General features: G+C 58.9%; 1 protein-coding gene across 1 annotated transcript in view; it reads left to right on the top strand.

Annotated features, from left to right (window-relative positions):
- EFNB1 (ephrin B1) overlaps positions 1-6,870 on the top strand; it is a 48,936-nt gene extending 42,066 nt beyond the window's left edge. Inside the window, exons 3-5 of the mRNA XM_042029224.1 lie at positions 320-412; positions 1,356-1,484; positions 2,404-6,870. Coding sequence (XP_041885158.1) covers positions 320-412; positions 1,356-1,484; positions 2,404-2,792 — 611 coding nt within the window. The 3' untranslated portion in view covers positions 2,793-6,870. The remainder of the gene's footprint in view (positions 1-319; positions 413-1,355; positions 1,485-2,403) is intronic.
- The last annotated feature ends 13,458 nt before the right edge of the window (positions 6,871-20,328 follow it).

The raw sequence follows: 20,328 nt of genomic DNA, 5'->3' as shown, positions 1-20,328 counted from the left end.
TGTCCTCACTGCTGCAGGCAGCTTTGGAAGGGGCAGGAGCCGGGAATTCAGTGGGCTCCGGGTTGGGGCACGAAGATGTGGCTGTAATGGGGGATCAGGAGTGAATCCCTTGGGTAGGAGGTGCCAGGGGATAGCTGGGACCTGCCTGGCAGTGCCAGGGGGCGGTGAGGACCTGCCTGGGGACAGGTGGGGACCTGCCTGGCAGTGCCAGGGGACAGTGGAGACCTGCACAGTAATGCCAGGGAACAGCAAGGAGCTGCCCAGCAGTGCCCTTCCAGCTCCTAGGAACCTGTCTAACATGCCCTCTCTTTTCTTGCAGCCACTTCCAACGGCACACTGGATGGCTTGGAGAACCGGGAAGGAGGGGTCTGCCAGACACGCTCCATGAAGATTGTCATGAAAGTGGGGCAGGGTGAGTCCTCCCGTTCCCTGGGGTCTCCTGCTGCCTGCTGACACAGGGTCTCTGTCCCTCTGGGGAGTGTGGGAGTTCAACATTCCAGGGAAACTGAGGCCAGGCCAGCTGCTCCTGGGAGCACTCCTGGGTTAGTTCAGCAGCATTTCATTTTTAGGATCTTGCTTCCTGCCTTTTTTCTCTTGCCACCATGGCGCATGTGCGGAGCACTGGGATTGAAAGGGAGCGATTGTTCCGGTTACCTTGTGGGCTGTATCCCTGCGGGAAGTGACCTCGGCACAGGACCCATGAGCCCTGCGAGTGCCTTAGGGGAGCTGGCACAGGCAGTGCCCTGTAACTTCCCGGGCATCCAAGGGGGGATTGGAGCTGGCCAGGCATCAGGGCTTGGGCTTGGTGGCTCTCAGCTGTGGAGGCCACCGGGCTTTGGGGATTCTGGTGGCAGTGGGACACCAAGGATATCACCAATGGGCTCTTCTCCTGGAGCTCCTACTCCCCACCACCTCTATCCGGAGCTGCTTCCCAGCCCCAGCGATGCCCCGGGCTCATTTCAGCCCCAACTCGGATGCGCAGCTCCCGATTCTGCTTCTCATTATTGTGTTTGCACGTCAGGGCCTATATTTATAATAAACAGGCAAAGCTGTGCTGCAGCCTTGGCCTCCTGCCTGCCCTTCCCTTCCCTTCCTCCCGCTGCCCGAGCAAGAAACCTGTCCCAGCCCACGCACGGGAGCTCTGAAAACAGCAAACCAGGGAATTAGGGTGGGGACCTCCTTCCCACAAGCCCTGGAGCAGCTCAGCCTTGCTCTGTTGCTCTCGGCATCTCCCAGCACTCCTGTGCCCCGTGGGAGTGGCTGGCATTTGGGGGCACTTCTTTAGGGGGGAGCAAGCTGCTGCCTTCCAGGTTGGATTAAGGCTTCTCATCCATCCATCCCCTCCATTTTCCCAGATCCAAACGCGGTGATCCCAGAGCAGCTGACAACGAGTCGGCCGAGCAAAGAGTCAGATGACACCGTGAAAGTCGTCACGCAGAGCCCGCGCAGCAAGGTCCCGGCGGTGGAGGAGCCCGGCAAGCCAGGTGGGTGTTCCAGGGATCCCCAGGAGAAGGATGGGGTTCTACCTGCCGTGGGGCCAATGAAGCCCCTCCAAGCTGAGCTTGTTGCTTGGATCCCAGGGATAGCAGACTCTCTGGATCAGGGATCTGGATGGCTTTGCCGTAAGTGTTGTGCCCATCTCTGCCATCCTGCTGCTGTCCCAAGCCCAGGGTGCAGAGCAGCTCGGGTTTGTTTTCCCAGCTCTTGGCAGAGCTTTGCAGGGAAGTGCTGTTTCAGCACTCTTCCTCCTCCTCCTCCTCTTCCCATGTGTTCCTCACAATACATCTGGGAGGGCTTGGAGGAGGTGAGGTCCTCAGGTGTGAGAGCCCTTTGAAGGTGGTTTCCGGAGTTCCTGGCCCTTCTGAGAGCAAAGTGGAATCAGATGAAGCCAGGAAGAGTCTCTCTTTTCTTTCTGCCTGGATCGGCCTCTGAGCTCCCTGTGGGAGCTGTGGCTGCCCTGGCCACTGGGGGGGCTGGATGTCTGTGAAGGGCATCCAGGTCTGTTGTGGGGAGCGAAGGCTCCCCGGGTCTGGAATGGTGTCACCTGGACACGATCAGCACTCTGCTCCATAGGCTGGGAGATGGGAAGGGGAGCAGTGGTGCAGGGTGGGGAACAGAGCATATGGTGCCCCCTCTGTGCATGCCTGAGGCTCCTGCCTGCCCTGCCCAGTCCTTCCCAGGGATGTGTGGGTCTCACTGGGGAGGGAGGGTGGGGAGCAATTGCCATCCCCTTGGAGGTGGGGGGCTCCCCTTCTTGGGAGCATGGCAGAAGAATGTTGTACTGAGTTTGGGGGGCAGAGGGGAGCTATGGGCGACTCATCCCCCTGCTCCACAGGTGTAATCCATGCATGGATAGAGCATGGATCTGGCTACCTCTCTGACTCATGTCCCCTTGCCTTGCAGGCTCCGTCAACCAGGACGGCCAGGAGACCCAAGGTCCCAGCGATGGCTTCCTGAGCTCCAAGGTGGCCGTGTTCGCGGCCATTGGTGCTGGCTGCGTCATCTTCATCCTCATCATCATCTTCCTCGTTGTGCTCCTGATCAAGATCCGCAAGCGGCACCGGAAGCACACGCAGCAGCGAGCCGCAGCCTTGTCCCTCAGCACCTTGGCCAGCCCCAAATGCAGCGGGAACGCGGGCTCGGAGCCCAGCGACATCATCATCCCCTTACGGACTACAGAGAACAACTACTGCCCGCACTACGAGAAGGTGAGCGGGGACTACGGGCACCCCGTCTACATCGTGCAGGAGATGCCTCCACAGAGCCCAGCCAACATTTACTACAAGGTGTGAGGAGCAGCCTGGGAACGGCCGATGCAGCAGCGCGGGAGCGCCGGGCGCGGGGCTGGCGCCGCAGGGAGGAAGCGAAACGCCCCACCCGGCACGGCGCGGGCAGCGCCGGGAGCGGCGCCGGGGAGCGGAGGGCTCAACGCTCACGTGCTGATTCTCCCCTTTGTATTTAGTTTTGTAGTTCTCAGCTTTTGTAATCCCGAGACTCTGAGGGTGAGCCTTCAGCCTCCTCCTCTTCTTCTGCAGACTGTGGCCGGCCGTGGGGGGCAGGCGCTGTGCCTTTCCGTGCTCGGGACACCGCTGGCAAACCCGGAGACTCCACCTCCCCTTTGTGGTTTAGGATTTCCCCGCGTCACCCCTGCGGCCCTGCGGGAAGTGCCCGCCAGCACCACGGGCTCCCCGAGCCTGGAGCGACGCCGGGGCCTCGGTCCCAGGAGCAGCGAGCGCACAGGGGGATGAGGAGGAGGAGGATGCTTTGCCAAGGTGCCAAGATGCAGACAACTGTGCAGGGAGGAAGCTGGCAAACCCGATTTACTACTACTACTATTATTATTATTATAATTATTTTAATTTTTTTGTAACATTTTTATTTTTGTGAATTCCGGGTGGGACTCCGGCCCGCCGCCTCTGGGCACACGCCATCACCTCCTTCCAGCACGTCATCCCGCCGGCCACGGGGCAGATTCCGCTCCCCGCCGCTGCCCCTGGAAACTTTTGTGTTCGTAGCTGTTGACTCTTGTTTTAGTCTCTTTATAAAAAGAAAGAAAGAAAAAAAAATTCTATCTCCACCCTGTCTCAAGCGTTCCGTGCGCGAGGGGCCGGACAGCGCTCCTGCCCCACGCGGAGCAGCCGTGGCGTGGCAGCTCTTCCCAACCCCTCTGGAGCATCCCACTGTGGAAAAAAGCCTTTGGCTTTCCATCGGGCTGGGGCTGAGCCTGCTGGAAGCAAAGTAGGGGGTGGCAGGGGGAAGCTGCTGCCCCCTCCTAAGCTGGGCATACTGCAGGTGGTTGTCCTTGGAAAGGAAAACTGGAAAACAAAGGTTCCCGACCTGCAGCTTGTGCTGGGGATATCAGGAGGAGGCTGGTGCTCAGGGCTGGAAGCCCCCAAAGAGGCTGGAGCACCAGGCTTGGCTTGGTTGGGAGCTGAGCCAAAGGCTTTTCCACCCTCCTGCTTTACCTGGAGAATCCAGTGCCCCTTGGCAGGACCTGCTTTGGGGACCAGCCCCTGCTGTGCCTGTTCCCCACCCTGCTCCTGGTGCAGGAGTGTTCCCTGTCTTGCCGCCTCCCGGGGGTCCCACAGCCCGGGCTCCCCTGCCCTTGCCTTGCCCATCTCCTGCCCAAAACTGGAAGGAGTTGAGCCTGTGTGGTGGGATCAATCCCAGCTTCGTCTTGCCAGGAGGAGCTGCCAGCACCGTGGCTGATGCCAGTGAGCCCAGCGGGGCTGGCAGTGCCCTGTCACTGCCTGTCCTCGGGCTGTCCCCCCTTCCTCACTTTCTTTTCCTTCCAGCAGTAGCTGCTTTTGCTCAGGGAGCAGGAGTGGGGCCAGCGGGGCTGTTCCCACCTGGGCTGTTCCCGCCTGTCCCCAGGGCCCCGAATCCCGCGTTAGGAAGTGCCCAAAGAGCGAGGGAGCTGCTCTGCTAAAGTGCCTTGACGAGGAGCGGGCGGGGGCGGGGGCAGAGCAGGGACGGAGGGGATCCATGGCCTGGGAGGATCCGGTGGCTTGGGGGGATCTGGTGACCCGGCTGCTGCGCTGGGGTTTGGCCCTGAGCGGGATGGGAGCATCCCGTGGTGTCACGTTGTTGGGTTTGTGGTGGTTTAGGGCAGGAATTTGGGGTGGAGTGGAGCAGGATGTCCCAGCTCCCCTCCTGCCCTCAGCATCCCAAGGTGGTTCTGCTTCCAGGGCCCTGAACCGGCTGCTTCCCTCGGGAGAGATGCGCTCCAGCGGGTGCTCCCCCCGCTTCCCCTGTGTAGCACCTTCTGTCCCCCTCTCCTTTGTGGGATCCGCTGCCCATCCTGGTCCGGGAGCTGCCCCCACCAGGACCCCCATTCCCCAATAGGGAAATCCCAGAGAATTGTGTCTTAAAAAATCCCCCTTTCCCTCCTCCCTCTGCCAAACCTTGGCCTGTGTTTCCCAAAGTGGGCAGAGCCCTGGCTGGGCAGTGGTGGCAGCAGTGACGGTGACAGTGACAGTGGAATCCCTTGGGAGTAGTGGCTGGAGTGGAGGGGGAAGTGGGGGGACGATGTAGTTTTGGTTTGGTTTTTGTGGAGAAGGGACAGAGTCTGGCCATAGGTTGTACCAAAAGTGATCTGACAGCGCCGGTGGCTTCCCACAGTGGCCATCCCCAGCTGAGGTCTCCATCAGTCCCACTCCTGCTGCTGGGAACAGCTGGAAAACCTTGTAAATATGTGAAGAAAGGGTGAAATCAGAACTCTTGGTTTTTGCTGAGCACCTCGGGCTGCTGGGTCCTGGATCAGAGTGTGTCCCTTGGGTTCTTTTTGTGGAAAGCATTGAAGTTTGATTGATTTTTCCTTTTTTTTTTTTTGGATTTTTTGTTTCTTCCCCCACCCCGTTTTGTTTGTGTAAATACTAGTCTTTTTTGGAAGAAATAATGTAAAGATGTTTTGTATAAACTCCGAATTATTTTCTGGTTGCTTTTTCTTAGAAAAACAAATGAGAACTTAAAAAAAAAAAGACGAAAAAAAAAGAAATTTTAACCACAAGAACGGGTGTAAAACATTGTCATAGAGCTCAGCCCGGAGCCCATGGGCTGTGCTGGAGTGTGGGAACTGCCGGGATCGGGACTGGGGACCTGCCCTCGATGTAATGCAGGATCAGATGGGCTCCAAGCAGAGAGTGAGCCAGGAGTCTGGGATTCTATTCCATCCCAGAATCTGTGGCTCATTCCCAGTGAGTCCCAGAGCTCTGAGCTGTGCCCTGGCCACAGGCAAAGACTTGGGGACACATGGTGACCTGAAGGAGCATCAAATTTATCTCCTTTCTTACCTTTAACCAAAAAATCCCTGACCTGGGGATGCAGAACTCAGTGCAACATCCTGAGATCCTGCTCTGCTTTTTCAGGCCTGTGGAGCTGCTCCTGCTGCAGATCTCTTTCCCAACCATCCCTGTTTTCAGTTTTCCTGTTTTGGTTGCCAGCTGCCAGCTCACCGTGGCCCCATCTCTGCTTGGTGCCTGGGCTGAGGTGGCTCCTCCTCAGCCGTGCCCACCTCAATGCAGGGGCCCTGCCCAGGAGTGGTGACTTGCCTGGAGCCATCTCTGGTGTCACCTGGCACTTGCTGGGAGCATTGGGGACCCCCAGTTGTCCCAGTTGCTCCCGGGAGCTGGGCTGTGAACCTGCATTATATCGACACAGGGTTCCCGGGGGGTTCTGGAGGTGCCGGAGCAGGGATGGACATCCCTCTCTCCATCCCGGCAGCGCCGCACCCCAGCACGTCCTCACCGCGCTCCCACATTTCAGAGCTGTGCCACCTCCACATCCCACAGCGTCACATCCGCGCCGTCCCCTGTCCCCAGGGGCCCGGCCCTGCCATCAACCAGCCGGGGCTGCCGCTGCCCCACCCCTGTGCCATGGTACCGCTGGAGCAGCCGGCCTGCCGGATTTTCCCTGTCCGCTCTCCACTGCCGTTACCGAGAGGTGGATACGGACCTGGAGCCTGGATGTGGTCCCGGTGCGGGGCACACGGGATGGGGCTTGGGCCGAGCGGGAATGGTTGGGTGCCGTGTGGGGAACTGGGCACGGAGGGAGCGAGGTCCCTCTGTGCCGGCACCTCCTCGGCTGCAGGGGCACATCCTGGCTCCGGCCTCAGCATCCCCGTGCTGGTTGATCCTCCTCGGCTCCCGGTGGGGCTCCGGCGGTGCCGGGATCTCCTCGGCCGCGCTCCCAGTGCCGCAGATTTTCTTTCTTTGTGTCATGTTCCTGGTTTTGATTCCTTTCGCCTTCTCCCAGCTCTCCCGCCCAGTAGCATATCATCGGCATCGGTAACAGCTCTGTGGCAGCTGAACTCCATGGAGCCGTGATGGAACCTGATATATTGTTAAATAAAAGGGTTTTTTTCCTATGGAATCCCGGCTGTCTCCCGTGTGCTTTATTCCTGCCCCAGGCTTGAAACCGCAGTCTGGGCTGAAGAGATCTGGGAAGCGTTGGCTGGGACAGATCCTCACCGGCTGGTCCTGGAGGGACCTGGTGGGTTTGGTTTGGTCAGGAAAAGTTTGGAGATTTTCTGTCCAGTATTTACAGCATGGACTCAGGATTGGATGAACACGGGGTTGGATATGGATGGATATGGTTGGGCACTCCATGGATATGGTTGGACCTGGTGATCTTAAGGGTCTTTTCCAGCCCAAATGATTCTGTTTCCATGGCTCTGTCCCTGCAGCTGGAGGCTCCTGGAGGCCACTGGATTCCCCTCAGGCTTGAGGAGCTGCTCCTGTGCTCCAGAGCAGGCCCAGCCTGTTGGGAGCTGCTGGTGGCTGGCACAGGACAGGGGTGTTCTGTTCCTGGCAGGAATGAGCCCACTCCAGACAGGCACAGGGAAAAACAGAAAGGGAGTGAAGCCGGCTCCTCCTCACTCTGGAGATGCTTTAGGAGAGGATGGAGTCATGGAAGTTCCTGCCTGGTGCAAACCACACCTGCTCCAGTCCAGGTTGTCCTGTCAGGAACTGTGGGTGCTGAATTCCAGTGTGACCACAGGGGTATGTGAGGGAATGGGTCTGGTTTATGGGATCTTAAAGTGGGGCTGAGGCACCAACCAAGAGAGGTTGGAGAAAACTCATCCAACATGGAGGGGTGAGGTGAGCCTTGGGGATGGAGCACTGCAGGAGCTGCTTCGGCACAGCCGGAACCACTGGGACAGTGCCAAGAGCCTGCTGGAGCAAGCAGGGAATGGCAGGATGGGGGTCGGGATGGGGGGCCCTGGGGTGCGCCAGCTGGGCTCAAATGTGGTTTGCTGGTTTGAAAATCCTCCTTCTCTGCGTGCTTTGATCCCAGTGGGAATGAAATAAGGCTTTTAATTCTAAACAGCTTCGCTGGGCCCTGATGCCCGCAGGGATAACTGGAAGTGCCAAACGTGCTGGGACCTGCCAGCAGAGGGAAAAGTGCTTTAACAGGTTCCTGGAACCGCCCCCGGGCCGGGAGCAGGAGGGAGGGAGGGTCCCCCCGGCTCCGGGGCTGCTCCGGGTGGGACCGGCACGGACTGGGGGTGCAGAGCCTGCCAGCCCCACGGGATCACTCCTGGTGCTCCATGTGTGTCCCGGGGCAGCTGCAGAGAGGGTCCCACAGGGCAGGGATGTGCTGCAGCTGCTTTATCCCAGGTACACCGAGTTTGGGGAGTCTCTGTCTCCTCCCGATCGCACCCCTGTGTGAGATCCTGTGGAAGTGCTGGGAAAGGTTTGGTTGGGAGCACCCTTGTCCCTGTCTGTAGTGGGAGGGGACATCAAGCCCTGGTGCCAGTGCCCACGGGGACATGGAGGCTCTGCTCTGCTCCCAGGGGCCGGCTGGCAGTGAGGGATCGGCAGGATCCTACGCAGGAGCCTCTGGATCTGGAAAGTTCATTAAAGCTGCAGAGCTGCTGATGGTTTTGGATGTCCATCAGGACTGGAGGAGTTATTTTAATTATTTCACATAAAGGAGCTTTTTGTCGAGTTTATTAACTCGCTCTTGGCCGGATACCACTTGGGAGTGGGGCGGCTGCCAGGCCAGCAGAGCCAGAGCATTTGGGGGGATTGGGATGCTGGGGGTAACCATGTCCCTGGTGCAGGAGTGTTTGGGGGATCGGGATACTGGGGGGCACTGTGTCCCTGGTCCAGGAGCATTTGGGGGGATCAGGATGCCGGGCTCACCCTGGGTGCAGGAGCAGTGCCACTGTGTGCCCTGGCCAAGGTGGAACCCCCACGGAAGGGCAGCCTGTATGGGAAGCACCTGTATGACCTGGTTAAGTGATGGGAAGCTCAAAGCCCTTTGGAGGCAGGTGAGCAGGGAATGACGGATCTGCAGCACTTCCAGCTCCGATTTGAGACCAGGCTCAGCTGGAGATGGGACACTGGGGCTGCTGGGGGGCTCAGGAGGAGCTCTGCTGTGGAGGAGCACGGGGCAGGGACACCCCCAGGACTCCCGGAACGTCGGCTCCATGTGCTGGGGCTGTGCTGGTGGCACTGGTGCTGACAGGGCGCTCTCCCTGTTCCACCCATCCTCTCCCTCCTAATCCCAGCAGTGCCAAGGCATTGCCATCCCTGGAGCTTCTCACTCCCGTCAAGGGCCTGAGCAGCTGTTGCTGCTGCCCATCCATGGATGAGCTGGCCCTGGGAGGCAGCAGGGATGGAGCTGGAGCACCAGTGCCTCCAGCCCCTGCTCTTCCCAGCCTTGGCTGTGTTCCCTGGATCTCGGCTGGGCTGAGGGTGAGCAGGACAATGTATCCCAGGCTTCCTTTCCAATATCACACCCCATTCTGCCATTGCTGCCGCCTGTTCCTGGCCTCATCCGCCCTTCCCAGCCCACTCAGCCTCCTCCTCTGGCATTTCCACTCCAAGGGGAGCATCTGAGCCCCCCAGCCTGGAAGGGGCTGGATAACAGCAATTCCTGCTCATAAACCTTGGCTGGACCAGCTGCGGCCGCCAGGACTGGGAAGTTTATCCTTGTTTTCCCTACAGTATATCCAAAATAACTAACAGGTTTTCCTGGTCGAAGCGCTGGGCTTTTCCCACAGCCAGGCTTTCTGCCGCATCCACTGGCTCGCCTGCACCTGGTTTCCAGGGAGAGGAGCCTGGAAGATCCATTAGGCTGTCGTGGAATGCAACGAGTCCCGCGGGCTCCGTAATAAGAGCAATAACGGGAATGCACTGGGGGGCTGTTTGTCACAGGGATGGGATGGGATGGGATGGGATGGGATGGGATGGGATGGGATGGGATGGGGATGGGGATGGGATGGGGATGGGGATGGGGATGGGGATGGGGACAGGGAGGGGATGGGATGGGGATGGGAATGTGGACAGTGGTCTCTGCTTTAGATGCTGAATGGGATGGGAGGAGGAGAAGGATGAGGAAGAGGAGGAAAAGAGCACAGCTGGTGCTGGCAAGGCAGCGGGTCAGTATCCAGCACTCTCCCTGTGTTCCTGTGCCACTGCCAGCCCCATCCCTGTGCCAGGGCAGCCATCTGTGCCCGAGGCGGAGCAGATCCGGGCAGAGCAGGCCCGGCGCCGCTCGCACAAAGGCCCCGCAGTTGGACCCAGCGAAGCTCAAGTGCTCGGAGAAAAGCGTCACATGCTGCCAAGGTTTTTCCTCTGCAGGCAGGCCCGGAGCCAGCGGGGATGGCTGCAGCCTTTTTCCCCGGCAGCGCTTCCAGCATCCTGAAAGGCTCTTCCCTGGTCATATCCCAGCCTGCCGGGATGTGCAGGAGCTCCCATGAATGACGTCCCTGGGTTTGCCAGCTGAGATAACCATGAGCAAAGAGCTGGGCTGGAAGGGTCACAGGGCTGGAAAAGGCAAAGGAGTGCGCTAGGAAGCCATGGAGGGACGAGGAGGAAGCTTTCTCCCAGTGAAACAGGGAGCTCCAGGATAAATCCTGTAGGTTTTGGTTCGTTAAGAAGGAATGAACACGACTCTACAGCAAACATCAGTTAATTATGTGCAAGGTTTTAATGTTCCTGAAACACAACCCTTGGAGAGGGTCCCCCAGCTGCTGGAAGGGGGTCTGAAGGAAACACAGAGCTTTTCCTTTTGTTTTTGATGAAGGATGAGAGAAAAATGGGAAATATCAGTGCTGTGGCCACCCTGAGAGCTGCTGCTGAGCCAGCCCAGGATCCTGCTGGGGTTGGGGTGTTCTGTCTCTCTGCAATCCCGGGAGTCTGACAGGGGCTTGTCCCGGTTTCCAGCAATCCTGGGATCCTGACGGGCTTGTTCTGCCTCTCACTAATCCCGGGACCCTGTGGGGGTTTCTCCCTCCTCTGAGCCAGCCCAGGATCCTGCTGGGAGGTTGCCTCATTTCAGTGGTCACTTTGTGCTTCTTCCCTGTTCCCAGGGGCACAGGGATGACACCGTGACTGCAGGGTGGATGTGTCCTGGGGGAGGTGTGATCCAGGCTCCCGCCGCTCCACCACACTCCAGGGAGGGTTGTGGCTGAGGCCTTGGTCAGCTCCCGTGTCCCAAAGCCAGCGCCCAGAGCTCAGGGATGGGATTTGGGCAGAGCCAGGACAAGCTGGGCTCCTGTTCCCATCCTGCAGCTCCTGTTCCCGTCCCAGCGATCGCCCCAGCCTTGGACCTGCCCTGGCTGGGAAGGGCCGAGTGAGGCTTTGGTTTCAGCTGAGCTCCCCCCTAATTCCTGCAGCCTGGTGTAATCCTCCCCAGTGAGCCCAGCGCCAGGTTCCTGCTGGAAATTGGCTCTGGCTGTGGCTCTGGGGTCTTTGTAGGGAAGCTGAGCCAGGAGGAAAAGCAAGCTGGAGACTCCAAAGGGCTGGGGAGCTCTGCTCTCCACCTGAGGGCTGGGGGAGCTCAGGTGGGGACGTGGCGCAGCTGGTGCCTGGGCTGGGGTGGAAAAAACCCTGAATCCTGCTGGGAGCTGGGGTGGGATCATCCCTGCGGTGGGGGGCAGGGGATGGGGTGCTGTGCGGTGCCAGCCATGCCCAGCAGAAGGTAAAGGGCTTCCTGGGGTGCCCAGGAGGTGCCCCAGCTGGAGATGAGCTTCTCCTGGTGCAGATGGAGGTGGGGAGGGATGCAGGGAATACTTGAGGAGATGAACCGGTGGGTGAATCCCCAGCCAGGAGCACAGAGACAGCTGCCTGTGGGGTGATTTCCCTTTGCACCAATGAAGGGAAGGCTCCAGGAGCTTTCCTGCTGCCCCAGCCCCAGCAGGGAAAGCTGCCCTTGGAAAAATGGGGTGGAGGGCTCCCATGGCTGCTGTCCGTGTGGGACCCCCAGTGTCCCCCCAACTGCGGCTGTGCCAGTGCCCAGCTCGCTCCAGTGCAGGGGCTGCAGGAACTTGCAAGGATGGCAGCTCCCAGCCCTGCATCCCTGCATCCATCACTTTGTCCTGGCTGGAAACCAGAGAGCAGCTCGTGAGGAGGATGCGGGATGAACTGTGGCTTCCCACTGCTTGCTGTAAAATGGGATTGGCCATTAATTATGGGCTTAACAGGCCCGGGCTGGGGGGACCTGCAGGGGCTGGATCACAGCGAGGATTGAGGGGACCATGCGGCAGGGGAAGAGGTTTCCCAGGGGAGGGATGGGAAGGGCTGAGCTTCATCCCAGCAGGAGAAGGCAGCTCTGGGCAGGCAGAAGTGGTCCTGCTGGGGTGCCCATCCCACCTCCCCCAGGGAAGGTCCCTCCCACGAAGTCCTGGCCGCAGCCCTGCCAGAGCCTGATGCCTCTCCTCGCCCTCCCTGGGCTTCCAACAATAATCCCGGTGCCGGCTGGGCTTTGCTGCTCTTGGACGCGGGAGTGGGGCCGGAGCACTCGGCTCGTAAGGCGATATCCCGATATCCCGGCAGCCGGAGCAGCAGAACAAAGGCGCAGTGTCTGCGGCCCCCCGGGTCACCCGGAAACCCGTCCCAGCCTGGGGGGAAAGGGTTAAGGAAGGCTGAGCCTCCAAACATCCCGCGATCCCTCTCAAAACCAACAGAGGGATAATTAGCTGCTAACAAACGGGAGAGATGAGCCTGGGTGTCCTGGGGGGTGCCGAGGGCTGGGGGCCGTGGGGTCCGCGGTGCAGGGGCAGCAAGGCCGGGGGGACTCATCCCACATCCCAGGCAGCATCACCCACAGCTCAGGCAGCGAAGCCTGGGGGGTCGGGATTTTATTCCATGTCTTATCATAGGATCACAGAATCATCCAGGTGGGAAAAACCTGCTGAGATCGTCGAGTCCAACTGTCCTCCCAGCACTGCTGCATCCCCAGGTGTCACTTCCATGTGTTTTTTGAACACTTCCAGGGATGGTGATTCCATCACTTCCCTGGGCAACCTGTTCCGGGGCCTGACCACCAACTTTCAGCCAAGAAAATCCTGCAGGGTTTCCCAGAGTCAGTTTTGCACCTTCCTGGTGATCCCAGCTGCTGGAGGTGGAATTCCAGGCACAGAACCCCTGTGTATGTGAGGGGAATGCAGGAATTCCCTCCAGGAATGCCATTTGGACGTTAGAACCCCCTCATTCAGCTGGGGATGGGCAGGGGGCTTGGCAGGAGACAAAAAGGCTCTCCAGCAACAGCAGTGGGTCTCAGGCATGTCCTGCCCGGAGATGCTCCATGGGATGCTCCATGAGGTGCTCCATGGGATTCTCCATGGGATTCTCCATGGGATGCTCCATGGGATGCTCCATGAGTTGCTCCATGGGATGCTCCATGGGATGCTACGAGGTGCTCCATGGGATGCTCCATGGGATGCTACATGAGGTGCTCCATGAGGTGCTCCATGGGATGCTCCATGGGATGCTCCATGGGATGCTCCATGGAATGCTCCATGCACTTACCCGGCCCCGCCACATCCCGCGCTCCCTCCACTCTTCCCCGCGGCACCGCTGGCTGCGGGAGAGCGGCGGGGAGGGCCGGGCAGGCGAACGCTGCCCTGAATGAGAGAGAAAGGCCCTTTCAGGGAGTGCAGCCAAGCACAGAGCGCAGCCGGAGCGCGGCCGCAACCGGGGGAGGCCCCGCAGCCCCAGCGGACGGGCGGGGAGGAGACCGCTGGGGCACGGATCTGCTGAGCCGCAGGATGAGGAAAATCTCTGGAGCAAGGGAAGGTGGAGGCTTCCTGGGAGACCAGGACTTGCAGCTGGACCCTTTGGATCATCCTGACCCGGCACCGGGGCTGGTCTTGCTGCAGGTGGGGTGTTCCAGATGGGATGGGCATCTTGGCTGTGGAGCCACCCCACGTCTCCAGCATCAGGGGGTACTGGAGGAGCAAAGGGCTCCTCGGCTGTGTGGGATTCATCCCTCCAGGAGCAGGAGCAGGCAGTTGGGAATGCTCCCAGCATCATCACGGAGCTGGGGGGTGCTGGGGGAGCCGTGGGGGGGGTCTGGGGGAGCTTGGCTCTCACCCTCCATTGGCAAAGTGATTCCTTCCCCTCCAGCAGGTTTTTAAAGGGATGGTTTTGCCCTAGAAGTCACATAATTAACATTTCCCACTTCACTGTGTCCTCTGGGCAGGCTGGTGTCCTGCACAGTGTCCTGTGCCCAGCTCCACAATTCCAGCACCAAACCTGGAATTGGCTCTGCCGTGGTCGCTTTGTTTCCACCGGAGTGGGGTGAAACGTGTCCGATTAATGCTGTGCTCAACAAAAATATGCAGTTTTGGACTGGCCTGGACTATTCATTTGTTCTGGCTTCAGAGCCAAAAGAACGGATTTTTAAAAATATAAAAATGTCTCACTTCAACATTTTTTAAATCAAATATTTTGGCTTTGCCTTTGGAGTCGGAGCTGGGAGATCAGGTGAAGCCATAGGGAGCACTTTTAAAAACATTTTTTCCAGCCTAACTCTCCCTTCCCAAACAAACTTGGCCTTTTCTCTGGCTGTATTTAACGTGGGATTGTTTGTTTATCCTCGTGCAGACCACGGCATTTGCTTTTGTGGTGTTTCTTGTTTGTTCTGGGATCCTTGAAATGATTTGGGTTTTGTTATTATTTGCTTGCTGAAGGAAACCCCAAATCCGTTATTTTCACACTTCTTGTTGCAGTGGGTTTTCCTCCAGCACCTTCCCATTACCCACCAGAAGGAAGAGGGATTTGGGGCGTCGCTTCACATGGACGGACCCTTGTGGGGTGGTTGGGGTTTTTTTGGGGGGTTTGCTTTAGGGTTTTTAGGTTTTTAGGGAGTGTGTGTGCCTGGGCTGGGAGGATTTTGTAGCAGCAAAGCCAAGGGGAGGTCATGGGAGTCATGGGAAGGGGGTCCCTGGGGATGTGTCCTGCTCCACCACCCACTCAGCCTCTCCTCAGGGGGTCCTGGAACATCTCCGAGGTTTTATCCAAGCTAAGTAATTCCAGGATTCCGTGTCGATTCTGGGCTGGGCGGCGGGTGATGCTCCATGGGGAGCAAACGGGGGGGTTCCCGTGTGAGCTGAGCCCTATCCCGTGCTCCCCTTCCCCCCGAGCGTCCCTGCGCGCTCCGAGCCCGGCTCGGGCACCGCCAGCGCTGAAGATGCGCCCTGGCAGCCGCCGCCTCCGGCTCCTCGGAGCGCGGCCGCGCGGGTGACGAGATGTGCCCTGACGGCCCGGCCACGGTACACAATGGGCTGTGCTGGGGAGGGCCCGGGGGCTGCGCGCACCGGGACCCCCCCACGGACACCCCCGTGCCTCGTCCTGCCCGGCTGCTGCGCTTCCCGCTCCGCTCCGTGGGGTTTTCCATGGGGATGCTGTGCCGGTCACTGCGGATGCTCTGCCGGTCACTGGCCTTATGGGCTGGGAGCAGTGAGCCGTGGCCGAGGGAGAGGATGGTGGGGGAGGAAGCTTTGGTTGTGCAAAGCCTCCTTTTCCCTGCTCCTCTCCGCTTCCCAGATCCTGGCCCTGCTGGAGTAGCAGCTCCCCGGCATCCCTGTGCCGGCTGCGGCCCCCGGGACCGGCTGGGCTGGTGCGACAGGCGTGAACGGCGCGGTGGTGACACAGCTACGTGTCCTCATTCTTCACTGTGGCCTCTGTGTGCAACTTTTAATTGCTTTTGTGCCGTGGGGGGCGAGTCCGGCAGCCCAGGATCCGCGGCGCCAGCGGAGCTGGCTCTTCCTCGCTATTGTTGGTGCCCCTGGAATGTTGGAGCCCTGGCACAGCTCCGGTCTGGAGAGACCCCCGAGCCAGGATCAGCCCCCCAGACTGGGATAGAGACACCTCCAAGCCATTCCAGGTGCAGGGAAGCCTTTGTAGCCATTTCCATCCTCCCTGTCCCCACATCCTCCCACGCCAGGCTGGTGGCAGGCGCAGAGTGGGTGGCAGGGAGCTGGAATGGTGACGGGGGTGCTCATGGCCAGCTGAAGATCTTCAGTGTCTGGTTGGACTTGGCATAAAATATTCATTGGAGGCAGACCCATCCCGCTGGCTGCGGGACAAGCCATCAGCTGGCAGGGGACGGGAAAGGCGGTGGGAAGAGGCTGTGTCCCCACGATGGGGACAGGGGGGTGGCACCAGGCATGGAGAGCCCCCCAGCCCTCCTCCTCCACGGCCTCCAAATGCTCGGGCCTGGCGGGAGGCTGCGGGTTCCTTCCGGGAAGAGCAGAAGGGTCCTGCAGATCTCAGCATCCTCCTTGGCTGGCGGCTCGGCCACCTGGAAGACGACGGGAATCAGCCTGGTTTGGAGCGGGTTGGATCCCGTCTCCCCACCCGGGATGCCTTGCATATGCACCGGGATGGGGGGGAGGGGCTGGGTCCTCTGAGCACTGCCAGGGGGGATTTGGGGAGTAATCGAGTGCCAGGACAGGGTCAGCCCACCTCTGCTAACATCCCTGGGCGAGGTGAGGAGCAGGACGCTTCCGCGTGGACATCTCATGCCGTGGTCCCCATCTGTGCCACGGGGTCTCATCCATCTGTCAGCGGGTCCAGCTCCCAGCTGGAGCATCAAGGACCCACCACTCCTGTGGGTTCCTGAGCCCCGGGAAGATCCAGCCGGGAGATTTCACGGTAAATCTTGGAGCTCAGCAGGAGCCCAGGGCTGCAGTACGTGGTGAGGAGGGTGAGAGACCTGGAGCAGCCCTGGGAGACGCGGCAGCTCCTGCACCTCCCACAGCTCCATGCTCACTGTAATCAGCAGTACTGGGAATCTCAGCTGCTCCTCTGCTCCCTGCAGCTCCATGGAGTGAGTCTGGAACCCAGGAGCCACAGCTGATGGCATCCAAGGGCACTTCCTTCTATGGCTGAGGCAAACAGTTCTTCATTATCATTATGACTATTATTATTACTATTGTTATTATTACTATTTTTATTACTACTACTATTATTATTGTTATTATTATTATTATTGCTGCTGCTCTGGGGCTGAGCCCCCCACTGTCCTCTCCCTTTGGGGCTCCCTGGGATGCTGCTCATTCCGGGAGGAGCTGTGACATTCTCAGTGTGCAGCCACCGAGCCCCGACAGCCCCCTGTGTGGGAAGGTGCCATTCCCATCACAGGGACCACAGGGAACACATTCCCCCTTGGCTTTTTCAAGCTACAAAGGTGTCACGCTCCTTCCCAGAGCACAAAAATTCCGGTGGCAATCATGGACATGGGGGAGCCATGTGCTGCCCTGCTGTCACCCTCTGAGCCTGCCCTCCTGCTGGCACTGGGGGTCCTGCTCTGGGATGGATGGTGCCGGAGCAGGATTCCAGCACGGATCCCTCCTGGTACCCTCAGGGCAGGATGGACACAGGGAAACCTCAGGAGAGGCTGCACAGAGCCGGGAGAGAGGGACCGTGTGGCTGAGAGAAGGGTAGCCCTGGCCTCCCAGTGCTTTTGGGGGCAGGAAAAGGGGTTCTGTCCCAAATTCTCCAGGGTTTGGGTGCTGCTGGCCCTGGGTGATGGTCCACCTGCCTGGCAGCACCAAAGCTGGAGAGCAGCAGTCCATTTGAGCTGGAAACCATTACCAGTGTCATGCATCCTGTGAGGAGGGACCAGCGTTCCTCATCCCATCCTGCAATTCTGGGCAGCAGCTTTTGTCCGGCACTGGGCAATGCCAGGGCATAGAATTGAGACTCCTGGAATGGTTTGGATTGGGAGGGACCTTAAAGTTCATCTCATTCAAAGCCCTGCCATGGCAGGGACCCCTTCTACTACCCCAGGCTGCTCCAAGCCCCATCCAGGTGAGCCGGAGGTGGGAAGCCAGCGGTGCTCTGGCTCTCTCCGGAGCCCCAGCACCAGCTCAGTCCTCCAAACCAGGTCACAGCATCCTTGTCCTGCTTCCATCGCTCAGTCCCAGCTGATCCCTGCATATCGCCATCCTCCTCCTGATCCTCAGGCCATGGATGCTGTGGCTGTGCCTGCTCTGCGCCTTCTCCCAGGGCCTCGGGCTGCTGCAGTGCCTCTCGCATCCAGTTGGGAACTGGGCTCCTGTCCAGGCACAGGAGCCTCGGCGGGGCTGTGATTTACCACCATCAGCTCAGTGCCACGGGCAGGGCTGCCCTCAGCCCTTCCCGCAGCTGCTTTAATGACCTACTTTTAATCCAGGGCCTGGGATGAATTAGAGGCAGCAAAGCCTGGGCAAGGTTTTGTTTGGCCTTTCTGGGGTGGGTTTGTTCCCATTTGGGCAGTGCAAAAGGGAGCCCCTTCGCTCTCGGGGTCTCTTTCAACTCAGCTCCTTGAAAGACTCCCCCAGAACTGCTTCTCTCTTTAGTGCTGTGATTAAGCTCCTCTCCCCACCCCTGTATCAAATCCAGCTGCAGAGCTGAAGAGATTCTTGGCAGGAGACTCAAGACAGAAACAATACTTCAAGTGGAAAAGGGGGGCCGGGGGCCAGAGCTCTTCCCAAAGCCCTGGAGAGCTCTGGGGCTTCATTAAGGGGATTTTTGCAGCCTGTGGTCAGAAAATCCTTCAACTTTGTAGCTATAAAAAGTAAATTTCCATCATCTGTTTTGCCCAAGCAGATGAAGGTGAGCATTCCGAGCTGGCGCCTTGGCTGGATCCATCCTGAGGTCACCTGAGGGAAAAGCTCTCTGAGATCCTCGAGTCCAACCATTCCCCAGTGCTGCCAAGGCCACCACTATGTCCCCAAGTGCCACATCCCCAGATCTCTCAAATCCCCCACTACCCCGGGCAGCCTGCGGCAGGCCTTGACAACAATTTCCATGACAAAATTTTCCCGATATCCAACTAAACCTCCCCTGGCACAGCTTCAGGCTGTCTTCCCTTGTCCTGTGACTTGTTCCTTGGGAGGCCCTGCGTGCCCACGGATAGGTGACACTCTCTGCACATCCTGGCATGGAAAAACCTTGGGTTGCTTGGGAAGATGGTGCCCACAGGAGCCTCCCAAACTTTGGGAAGTCAGTAATAATTGGGTGGGGGGAAGGAAGGGGTAATTAAAATAGTTCGTGGACTTGCCAAGGAGGGAACGAGGCTGATCCCTGCCAGAGGCTGCCCATCATAGAATCCCAGAATGGTTTGGGGTGGAAGGGACCTTAAAGCTCATCCCATTCCACCCCATGCAGTGGACAGAGACACCTCCCACTGGACCAGGTTGCTCCAAGCCCTGTCCAACCTGGCCTTGACCCAGCTGGAGACGGGAAGAGCAAGGTGTCCATGGTGCTCAGTGGGATGTGCCACTCCAGAGGGCTGGGATCAAAAGGCAGCTGGGCATTGTCCCAGAGGAAAAAATCCAGGGAGGTTTAAAACTACAGTGACAGCAATATTGGCTGGCCTAGAGTGGCACATCCCTCCCGAGGGGTTCCTGCCCTCATGCCAAGCCTCTCCATGCCTGTGGAAGGGCATCCCACGGCACTGGAGGGACAGGGAGCCAGGGAGGGAATATCCAGGGCATCAGCAGCCGGTTTGGGAGGTGAGGCCGCCCCGGGCAAGAGGCAAGAGCAGACCCAGAGCAGGAATGAATGTGAGAAAAGCAGACTTTGCTCTGGGTGGGGAATCACCGAGGGATTAAAGGTTTAATAAGATCAGAGGGACAAAGCAATAATTAGCCTAAATTATGCTGTAATTTAGGAAATTAAAAACAAAGCCTCTCATGTCAGAGGAATAACTCTGCCAGCAAAGTGGTGGAAGAGCTGAGGAGCAAAGGGGGACGTGACACCTTGGGATGAGGAGATTGGAGGAACGGCCACAGCTCAGCCCGGGCAGGGCGAGGGAAGAAGGGAGGGAGGGATGGAGGGAGGGGAGCCTGGAGGGTCGGGGGCTCGGCCCCAGCCCCCCAGGGTGTGCTGGGTGTGCAGGCTGGGACAGGCACCCGGCTGCAGCTCTGCCTTCCCTTCCCTCCCCTCCCCTCCCTTCCCCTCCCTGCCTGCAGCAGGGGGAGTGGGGCTGGAGCTCAGCCCTGGGCACCGGTGGGGGTCCCCACTCCCACCAGCCGTGCCCCCGCTGCAGCCTGGGCTCTGGGGGGCTGCTGGCTGGCAAAGCCCCTCCCGGCCTGGAAAACCCAACCATCCCCGGGATGGGAGCTGGGGAAGTGGCTCCAGGCTGGGAGCAGCGTTTTCACTGGCGCTCAGGAATTCGCCTGGAGAGACAATCAGCTCAGCCCCCAAGACTTAGCTCATTACAATAACATCAAGATTAAATGGGATATAGAAACAGCTGTCCTAAAGCTCCTTAAAGGATCTGAACAGATGTAACAAAAATAGATTTACATTTAATTTATTAAGTTTTTCCTCCCTTACCATTTAGATCATTTGGGTTTTTTTAATAGTGTTTTATCTCAGCCTGGGCCTTGCCCAGCCCTCTGTTAGCTCCAGTCCCTTGTTCCACAGCACAGGCATGAGGAAAAGCCCCATTCCGGGGAGCAGGGATGCTGACCTGGCTGTTTTGGGCACATTCACATTTGGATCAGCTGCCCAGCTGCAAATGAGATAAATGTGCAGAGCAGAACTAGGGCAGTAAATGCTCAGAGCAACTTCGGACCTGACCTTGCTGAGCCTGGGCTGCTGC

Source organism: Corvus kubaryi, unplaced genomic scaffold (genome assembly GCF_017639235.1).
Source record: "Corvus kubaryi isolate FWS band 111438036 unplaced genomic scaffold, C.kubaryi_AGA036_p1.0 37322, whole genome shotgun sequence".
Lineage (NCBI taxonomy): Eukaryota > Metazoa > Chordata > Aves > Passeriformes > Corvidae > Corvus > Corvus kubaryi.
Note: the sequence above shows the minus strand (reverse complement) of the source record. Positions and strands in the feature narration are given on the sequence as shown.